Raw genomic sequence first — 10,215 nt, 5'->3', positions numbered from 1 at the left:
TTGCCCACCCTGCTCTAAAGGAATCCCAAGAACTACCTCAGTTCCTCAGAGACCTCAGCTGGCAGCTCCTCCTTGAAGCAGTCAACAGGGGCATATATCTGGTGTGCTTTATGGATACTCCTCACACTTTTGCCAAAAAAGGCAGACATTGGCACACGCCTACCTCCACTAACCCAGGTTGCAATACCTTTTCTGCTTCCACCAAAACCTACTGCTATGGCTGCTCTTCTTCCCACATGTTCTCTGTTATATCCTCCCCATCCATAGCCTCACCGAGCTCTGGATAAGCTGGCCATCTAGCAGACCATGAAGGAGGCTCTGACCATGGGGAACCTGGATGAGTGTGAGGCTATCTGCTTTCCTCCCACTCCTTCGCACACATCTCCAAGAGGAGTTTTGCTAGCAGGTGTGTGCAGGCTCCTTTGTCTCTTTCAGGGGGCAGTGGGTGCTGGACAGTGCGCTCTGCTCCGGGTCCCTTTCTGGATCCCTGGTTCTGAAACTGCAACCTTGCTCCCAACCCCTGTCTTCTTTTTTTTATTTGTCCCTAGTTATTTTCTCTGTGGCCTTTCAGGGGTGCACAATCCCATGAAAGTAGCAAACAGGCCTGTCCCTAAAGGATGGAGCTATGGCAGCGGCGGTTCACCTCGCATTCCTCTGCACCCAAAGCCCGCAGACACGGCTCCCTATCCATGCCAATCAAGACGCGGCAGCCAGGATCCCCGGGGGCTCCTAGGGTCGCAAGAGGTTCAAGAGAGGATTAGATCCACCTTTCCGGGGAGCTACCGCTCCCACTCCCCTCCCCGCTTAATCTGCTGCTCCCCGCGCCCGCTGCTCCCTCTGTCCCCGGCACTGCTCCAGGCAGGCGCCCCGCGCCCAGCACTTGGCCGCCGCCCCATTGCGCATGCGCGGCTGCCCCGCCGGGCCCCAGGCCCCGCCCCTGGTTCCCGTTGCGAGGGCAGCGGCGTCGCCGGTTGCCGGGATGGCGGTGGAGGCTGCGGCCGGGGCAGGGGCCTGCGCCCGCAGGGCGCCCGCCGGGCCGGCAGCGCGGACAGGGAAGGCGGCAACCGCTCGCGGGTGATGAAGCCCAGCGGGAGCGTCGCCGCGGAGGCCCGCTGCGGTCCCTCCGCCGCCCACGCGTATCCTCCGCGGGCCGGGAGAATGGAGCAGGCCAGGGGGGCGGGTGAATGCACGGGACTGGTCGTCGGGGCAGGGACTCTGCTCGACCTCCGACAGATGCTCCTAAGCCCTGCGCAGGCTGCAGCCAGGCTGAGTCCCCTTCCCCCCACAGACCAAGCTATACCCCCACTCGGGGCACCCTCCAGACCCGGCCCCCAGGCAGAGCAGGCGCTGTCCATCTGGCCCTGGGCACCACTGCGCTCCTTACTGCTTAAAACGAAGGGAGTTTTCAGTTCCCCCGCTGGAATATTATTGCATGTTGTAGGTAGCACCAAGTTCACAGGGATGTAGCACTGGGCCAGGCCAGTGAGGGCCACATCTTCACAGTGCGACCCGGCTTCCTGCCCTGGCAGTGTGTGCACGCAGCATGCTGCTGGGAGGATTCATGCCCTGCAGACCCCTGACCTTGTTCTCAGAGTTACTGTCTGTACGGAAGAGAACTGAAGAAGCCTTGGGATTTGTAGAGGACGGTTGTAGCTGCGATGGTCTGAGAATTACGCTGGGTGTGCTGGAGAAATACTTTGCTGTTGCTGCACCACTAATACGTACCCACTTGGGGTGGCGGTGATGTGCAGCTCAGGTGCTGGGGCTTTTCAGCATTTGTGTTACTGAGCTCTGAACAGGATTAGATGGCAGGATATGCTCTTTGTACCCTTTGCTTGTCCCGATGCTGCTGCATGCTCTTGTTTGGTACTACCAAGTATGCCTGATTAAAAAGCTTATATTTGTTTCCCTACTCTAATCTCTCTTTCTAGTCATGGGATTTTTAATGTAACCTGTGTTGTAGTGTTGGATCATAAGGACAGTGTGTGATTTTTACATTATAGTTTCCTTGCTCTTGTTGTTTGTATTGTGAACAAGATTCAGAAAAACTCTTCATTCCTGACCCAAGTGTTTCGTTATCTGCAATGTAAAGATGAGATTAAACAGTAAAAGGTGTATGTAGACGTGTGGGATGTCTGTTCAGACACGCTGTAATTACAGCAGATTAATCAAATCTACTACAGTGGGCTAATTAGCAAGCTCCAGCAGCCTTGGTGTCTCATGTATTGAGTGTCTTTGCTCTTCAAAATGGTGGCATGGGGCGCTTTAACTAAATGATAAGTGTAAACCCCAGCAACTTGTTACGGTCATAGAAACTGAGAGATGGAATTACTCTCTTTATGCATGTACGTTGTGATAATACCTTTTCTATATCTGCATTCTGTTGCTCATGAATACAATTTACTTCTCAAAAAGGTACGTAATAAAGCACCAGTCCTTCAATGAAATCCATGCAAACAGAAAAAATCCTATTTTTAGTCTATACCTGAGAATTACAGCTTGTTTTTTAATCAGTCTAGTACACAGTAAGAATACTGACTAGGAATTTCCAAGATTTTAGCTACAACTTCCTTAACTAAATACTAATAGAACCGTAACGTTTCATCTTGGAAGAGATTTAGAAGAAGAGCGTCAAGCGTTACGGGAGGATCAAAAAATATATCGAAGTAGGGCACGAAAATATTTTACAGAGACAAATAGAAGAAGAAGGTAACCTCATCTTAATAAGCTATGGACTTAAATAATAGCACTGCTTCATTCCAAGGGAATCCAGGGTTTAAGGGTTCATTAATTTTGGTTGCTATAGGGCATCCAAAATATAAAAAGAACTGTGTGAGTACACACCAGGGTTGGTCATTATTTTAAAAACCCATAATAGCTAATTTGTTTATCACCATTTATTCTTTGTCTTGTGGATCTGATTTGGATTCCTTGTGTTCCCAATGAGTGGGAGCTTTGGATAGGCAACAAATACAGGATTGAGCCTTTTTTATACAGAAATAGGTAGTAATGAAGGCCTCTTGAGAGAATATTTGAAAAGTTGCATATAAATTTTCTACTATTTCACCATTTTTCAATTACGTATCTTGAATCAGTCATTTAAGTACCACAGTAGTAAATGGCGTAGGTGATTTATGTGATGCTGTGTGAAATCCTGAGATCTGTCAGTAATTCATAAGAGAGACGGTAGATACAGCTTACAAAAAATAAGCTGTATTCTTGAACACAAAGTTATTTGACACAGTCACAGTTTCTTTCAGTGTCATCATTACACATTGTGTAAATGCTTGAGGTCAAATATTTTAAAATGTAAAGAAAAATTGCAAAGGTAGTAGAGCTGGCTGTGAGTGGTCAAACAGATAATCTGAGCAATGACCTTTGGGAAAGAATAATAAACTAAACCTCAATTGAAAGATGAGACACCAATTTAGTTTTCTGTTACAGTACTGCTGCTGCAGCTGTGCAGTTTAGTAATTTGATAAATTGCATACATCTCATCCTGAAATAGTATGTTCTAATATAAAAACAGTCTCTAGATTGTCTTTATATTTATTCTAGATTTCAGTTAAGTTAATATTTGTGAGGCACTTTCATAAACATATCATTATGATTGTTACCTTAAGAAATGTCATCTGATTATAAATTATTCAAGTAATACTATTTTTTTGACAAGAATCTTTGTATGATATATATGAATAATTCTTTATTTGGGATCTGAGAATGACACAGTATTTGGATGATTTAACTGTGATGTGTTGTGTAAAGTCTTCCCCAGATAACTAGAAAAAAAACTGTATGTGCTTTGTTTAGTCCAGTAGTCCACAAATTGTAAAGGTAAGAAGCATGTCTCAGTGTTAATAAACTGTGAAACCATGTGTTCCTCCTATGGGGAGAAAATAACATCAAGGCTAGGAAGCTTATTTGAGTTTCAGCTTAATACTTTCCTACCAGTTGTTTCATTGGACAATTGATTTATTTACTCATGGATTGCTCATGAGGTTGTTAGGCCTTCAAAGTTTGTGAATGTCCCAATTCCTATTGTTTTTCAAAATGACACCACAAAGGCAGGAGTAAATCATGTAAAGAGGGCAGCCCACACATTGTTTTCTGTGCTTCTCCATAGTAATATTGAGTATGTGCAGCTGTTATACTTAGATTGATCTAACTACCAAACTATATATACATTTAGGAAGGTTAGATGAGGCAAAATATGGCCAGCTTGATCTAATCGAATTCACTAAAGGAAGTGTACCAAGTCTGATGAAGCACGGTTAGCCCAGTCTACCAAATGTGTACATTTTCGGAGCTGGGAAAGACCAGCTGCTCTTCCCAGCCCTGAGGCTGTGCTTTTCTTGCCCCCCGCCCCTTCCCCTGACTGTTGCTATTTTTAGGCCTCCAACACCCCTTTCCCTACTGACCTTCCCCCCACCATGAACCTGCCAATAAATGTCCCCCAAATTATAAAGATCAATTATGCTAATACAAAATCAATGGCAAGTTCATTACCAAAACATTACTTTATATGAAATAAAAGGGTAAATATTGTAAAAAAAATTTAATGTATTCTTTTTTTAGATGTTAATGTACAAAATAATAGACTGCCCTGCACCCTGTAATTGCTTATAGCAATGCAAAGTAAGCATAAAATACTAACGGACTGATGCCTCTGCCTCTGCACTGGGGAACTCCCTTCTCGTCAGTGCAGAGGCAGAGAAGGATCTTGAAGTCATTATTGAGGCCAATATGAACATGGTCCGACTGTGGGGACACGGTCAGGAAGCCTAACCATACCTTGTCATGCATCCACAGATGCAACTCAAGCAGGTCCAAGGAGGTGATCCTGTCCCTCGATGCAACACTGGTCAGGCCACAGTTGGGAGTACCGTGTCTAGTTCTGGGCGCCACACTTCAGGAGGGATGTGGACAACATTGAGAGGGTTCAGAGGAGGGCCACCCGCATGATCAGGGGTCAGCAGGGCAGGCCCTACGAGGAGAGGCTACGGGACCTGAACCTGTTCAGCCTCCACAAGAGAAGGCTTAGGAGGGATCTAGTTGCCATTTACAAACTAGTTAGGGGGGACCAGCAGGGATTGGGAGAGTCCCTGTTCCCCCGAGCACTACCAGGAGTGACAAAAAATAACAGTCACAAACTGGCAGAGGGTAGATTTAGGCTAGATATCAGGAGGCGCTACTTCACAGTCAGGATGGCTAGGATCTGGAACCAACTTCCAAGAGAAGTGGTGCTGGCTCCTACCTTGCGGGTCTTTAAGAGGAGGCTGGATGAACACCTGGCTGGGGTCATTTGACCCCAGTACTCTTTCCTGCCACGGCAGGGGGCCGGACTTGATGATCTGCTCAGGACCCTGCCAACCCTACCAACCCTATCCACATTTGTTAAAGCCAATGGGAAAGTGGGACCTAGATAATTATCTTTAATAAAGAGTAAAATATCATTCTGTGAAACAGACTCTTTTCATACATATTGCATATGCAGAATTAACTGATACAATCTTTTCCCCTCATATTCTTTCAAGTAGTAACAAGTGTATAGTCCACATAGGACTGCAAAACCAGTCAACTGCCCATACAGTTATTTTCATAAAACTAACTAGCAAAAAAATCCACCATCTGCTCAGTCCACTGTTTTAAATTCAGATACATTCTATTTAATGCCTATGCAGGGCACTGTTTGTGAAACTGTTAAACCTCTTAAAGCTTTAAATTTCTAATTTGCTATAAATGTTTTAGCAGCTTTTGCAGAAATTACTGCTCCACTGACCTGTTTATAGTAGACAGAAAATCTGGGTTAAAATAACAGCAGTCAGGAAATTCTTCTACTAACTCCCCATCTTTACCTCATGCACTTCTGCCAGTATGAAATCTGTGATATGACCATCAGTCAGGGGTCAAGGGAGAGGAGATGATCTGACATATTACTTTACCTATTTTTGTATACATTTTAGATTACGCACCTGAGAGCGAGAGTCTACATCCAGTTTGGGCACAAGAAGTTAACTAAATAAGAGTAATTAAGCATAATGACAGCATTTCTTGACACTTAAAACAGAGGCAGGGGTTTATTTTTGATTGAATCAGTGTTGTTTTCAAGGAAAATGATTCAAAGGACTGGGTAAGGAAGCACTCTCACAGCAGCAATAGGCCTTTGCCCGTCACCAGCAATAAGGAGCAAGGAGTCCTCCTTGCTCCATTCCACTGACTGGGAATACAAGAAAGAAGTGCCATAGTGTACTTCAAAGTAATTTTAAAAAATAGAAACTCCAAAGACTGCAGAATGGAGACCATAAACTGGAGAAATGGTCCGCAGTCAATCCGATGAGATGCAAAAAGGACACAAAAGTCCTGCACTTGGGATGGAATACCTGTATGTATAAAACAGACTGGGCAATGAGTGGCTATGCTACAGTGCTGCAAAGAAGGACCTGTTGTAGAGAACTCAGAAAGACCACAACAGTTTCTGACCCTGTGGATTCCTATTTGAAGTCTATAGCTGTGTCCTCATGAGCGCAAATGTGCAGTATGTGGTGTCACAGACCTGCACATGCAGGCATTCGCTGCATTGCTACCTTGCAGCATAGGTGGTTTTCTTGCCCCTGGGAGATCCTGGGGTCAAGTAACCCATGCCAAAAAAAAGCAGGGTGGTATATGTGCCACCCAAAACCAGAGCCTGGCCAGGTGGAGCCACACTCCGGCTGCTAGGTGGCTCCCTTCTGCAGAAGCACTGTGGCTGCAGCAGATAAGGCTGCTGGGGCCTGCACAGTTGCTGGCCCCAGCCTCCCCTACCCCACCTGGGATAACGTGCTGTGTGCCGGAGTGTACATGGTGTAGGCATTCCCCAAGGACAAGTAGCAGCGGCACAAGGTGTGCCGCTGCTTCTTGTCCCTGGGGAAATGCACGTTCCCACTTGTGAGGATGTGCCCTATGGTTTTATCTTATGAATCGTATGTAGGTGTTTGTACACTTACTATTGCTAATATTGTGTGGCACCCTTAAAAGTATCTTGTGGCACCCTGGTTGAGAATTACTGGTCTACTCTGTAGTCAACAGAAGCTACTCTCATAGGTTGGTGGATCTCTGGCAAATGATAACCAAACATACCTCATCATACACACTAGCTAATAAAAGAAGCAATATTATAATAATATTACTTTGCACTTTTATTTGTTGATCTTACAGCACTGCAGACTTTTACTAAATCTCGCATCAGCTCAGGGTTACCAAAAACTTAACTGAACCACCAAGATTTTTTAAGTGTCCACTCTTTTAAGAGGCAGGAAGTCTTGTGGGTGATGTCTTTTATTGAACCAACTGCATGCTTGGGATAGACAAAGGCAAGCTTTCAGGTATTGCAATACCTTTCCTCAGGCCTCTGGGAGAGAAGACAACACAGCAGAGCTTGAGTTAAATTCGCCATTCTTTGTCCCACCAGCATGGACCTGAGCCAGGGTCGTCCTGGCGCTCCACCCTCACCGCAGCAGTGACAGAGGCAGGGGCATGGCCAGACACCAGCCAGCATGGCCCCCTGAGGCAGAGGGCCAGAGAGGAGGTTTATTTCCCCTATCTGCCCCTGGGGAGCCCCCCAGCTTCTGGCCTGCATTTCCTGAATGTCTGTTCACTTGCAAAGATTGAATCAATTCAGGCTCCAATTTTTTGAATTTCTGTCCATAGCCCAATAAGCTAATGTATTTCTGTTCCCATGTTTGTCTTGTAGGGGTGTTGAGTAGCTTTCTTTTAGCAGAGTGGTTCCCAAACTGGCTCGCAACCCCAAATGGAGTCATAACATCAGCAGAGGAGGTCACAATAAACATGCCCCCTAAGATTTCTGTGGCTGCAGCAGGGTGCAGGGCTGTAGCTGGGCCAAACCAGCTCCCAGCAGGAGCCACTTCTGTGGCCCAGTGGGTGGGACCCATTGTGGGAGAGAGTGCTGCACCATTATGGCCACCAAGATGAGGCTCATCAGTGGCAGCAGCACAAAGTTGTGCCCACACTACTGCTGGGTGAGCAGGGGGTGCCACAGCTTGGCAGTCATGGTGGCACGGCACAGCACTCCCTCCCAGGTCCTGCCCACAGGGCTGTGGAGCCCCCAGGGGGAGGGCATCAGGCAGGGAGCCCCAAACCTGCAGCAGGCAGCCTGCATCTTTCCCCACACAGGCTCTACTCCAGTGGTGCTGCCCGAGGGAAGGGGATGGGGGGTGGAAGCTGGGCTCTGCACTCCTCTCTGGCTGCACCAGCCGTCACCTCCCACAGGTGGTAGCTGGGGCTCAGGCACTGCTGGGGCTGGGGCTGGGGCTGGGGCAAGGCACTGTGGGCCCTGGCCCTGGGGGACTGGAGGGGCTGTAGGTTGGGAGCAATGGGCCATGCTGCAGAAATGAGGCCATAAATGGGGTCATGCTGAAGAAAAGTTTGGGAAGCACTGCTTTAGCACAAAAGTGGTCATGTCAGGCAGTGAGTGTTTTTGTGAAAAAAGTTCTCCTACCTGTGTTTTAGTGTTTCTTTCCTGAATCCTTTTTGATCCTTTGGTGGTCTTTCTGTTGCATTGTATTTGTCTGGTTTTTTACCCACATGGTTGCCATGAGGGCATTTGCTGCACTGAGTGAGGTATACCACATTCTGCCATAAACATGTGCATGATCCATGGAGTCCAACAGTTTTGTTGTGGAGAGTACTGATCGTTGTGACAGTAGAGGTATGTTGACAGGTCTTGCATTTATTTTGAAAGAAGAGCTGGGTCCTGTCAGGTGCCTGTTGATCAGGGCATTTACTTCTGATAATAAGTTGGGCACGGTTAGAGGGCTGTTTGAAGGCCAAGAGAGGGAGATGGGGGATATTGTTTTAAGGCCTGGTCCTTAACAGTTATAGGTTGTAGTTGTAGTTTGATTCTTTTTATAGGCTCAAGTGTGGGATAGTAAGTGACAGTCCAACAGTGTGCAGTCAGTCTTTATCTTGTAGGTTGCTGTGGGATATCTGTGTGGCTTTTTCGAAGACAGTCTTTCTATTCTAGCGTGTTCATGCTCTCGGTAAAGAGAGTTTTCAATCTGGCAAGATGAATATCCTGGGTATTCTCCTGAGAGCAGGCGTGGTGGTGTCTGAGGGCCTGACTGTAAATCACCCCTTTTTTTGCTGTGTTTAGGCTGATTGCTGGTGGAAGTAAGTGTGGTAGTCTATGGGTTTTCTATGTAGGATGCCCTCCTGGATATAGACTGTGGCTTCTAGAAAGTTGATGGTAGTGCAGGAGTATTCCAGAGAATTTGATTGAAGAGTAGTAGTTGTTAAGTCTGCGGTGTAAATCAATAAGTGATTCTGGCTGCTAACTGAAGATGATGAAAATGTTATCTATGTAGTTCAGGGATACGTAGGCTAAAACACTGGGGCCCAAACATAGAAATGTTACTTTTCTCCTCCTCCCTTGATCATTTTTTCAATGACTTGTGCTCAGGCATGTGTGTACCTAGGCTGTATATGTACACCTGTACACATTCAGTTTACAGCCAGTCTACACATGCAGGATTAAGCATCCAAAGCATAAAGTGGGGCCAAAAACAGCCAGGTAGATGGCTAGAAAACTGCCACTTAGATGAACAAAAGCAAATAGCATGTCACCCCTTTCATCTTCTCACAACAGAAGAAACAAGGCAGTTCTGCCTAAAGTACTCAAAGATACAATGCTGTTTGTTGGAAAAGTCCAGTGAAATTGTGTTGAAGACAGAAAAGCTGTTCATGCGAAAATCATCTGACTTCTCTTCAACCAGTGCAGGATCCCTGTAACTGTATTAAGACAGTCCAGATCCTTAATTTACCACATGCTGTTTCTGACTTTCCTGAATGTGACCTCAGCAATGCAAGTAGTATGTGTTCGTTGTATCCTGAGACTTGAATTAAATCTATCTACATGAAATCTATTTACAATATATTTTCTATGCATTTTTTCTGTTGGTCACTTTGTGTTAGTTAAACACAAGCATTTTCTTTAAAATTATGTTTTGAAAATCATGCACACGTACTTTCATATCTGTAGTGGTGGTCTCTTGTTTTCATTATATGTTGTATCTCCAGTAGTTAAAATCAGTATTTTCTGTAATAAAGTGTATTTGGGAATTTGTATTGGCTGTCTTTCAATTTTGACTATTACATATTACAGATATTTCAGCCTCTTAACATAAAATAGCTATTTACAGGTATTTTAAAGCAAAATGTCTT

At 45.7% G+C, this 10,215-nt stretch overlaps 1 protein-coding gene across 1 annotated transcript in view; it reads left to right on the top strand.

Moving 5' to 3' along the window:
- Nucleotides 1–306: 306 nt before the first annotated feature.
- Nucleotides 307–10,215, top strand: part of CEP126 (centrosomal protein 126) — a 53,652-nt gene continuing 43,743 nt past the window's right edge. Inside the window, exons 1-3 of the mRNA XM_090053340.1 lie at nucleotides 307–406; nucleotides 572–1,136; nucleotides 2,590–2,709. Of these exons, the coding sequence (XP_089909466.1) occupies nucleotides 307–406; nucleotides 572–1,136; nucleotides 2,590–2,709 (785 nt within the window). The remainder of the gene's footprint in view (nucleotides 407–571; nucleotides 1,137–2,589; nucleotides 2,710–10,215) is intronic.

This window comes from Crocodylus siamensis, chromosome 1 (assembly GCF_052110815.1).
Source record: "Crocodylus siamensis isolate JL-2025a chromosome 1, ASM5211081v1, whole genome shotgun sequence".
Lineage (NCBI taxonomy): Eukaryota > Metazoa > Chordata > Crocodylia > Crocodylidae > Crocodylus > Crocodylus siamensis.
The sequence above is the reverse complement of the archived record's forward strand: the minus strand, read 5'-3'. Positions and strand labels throughout refer to the sequence as shown.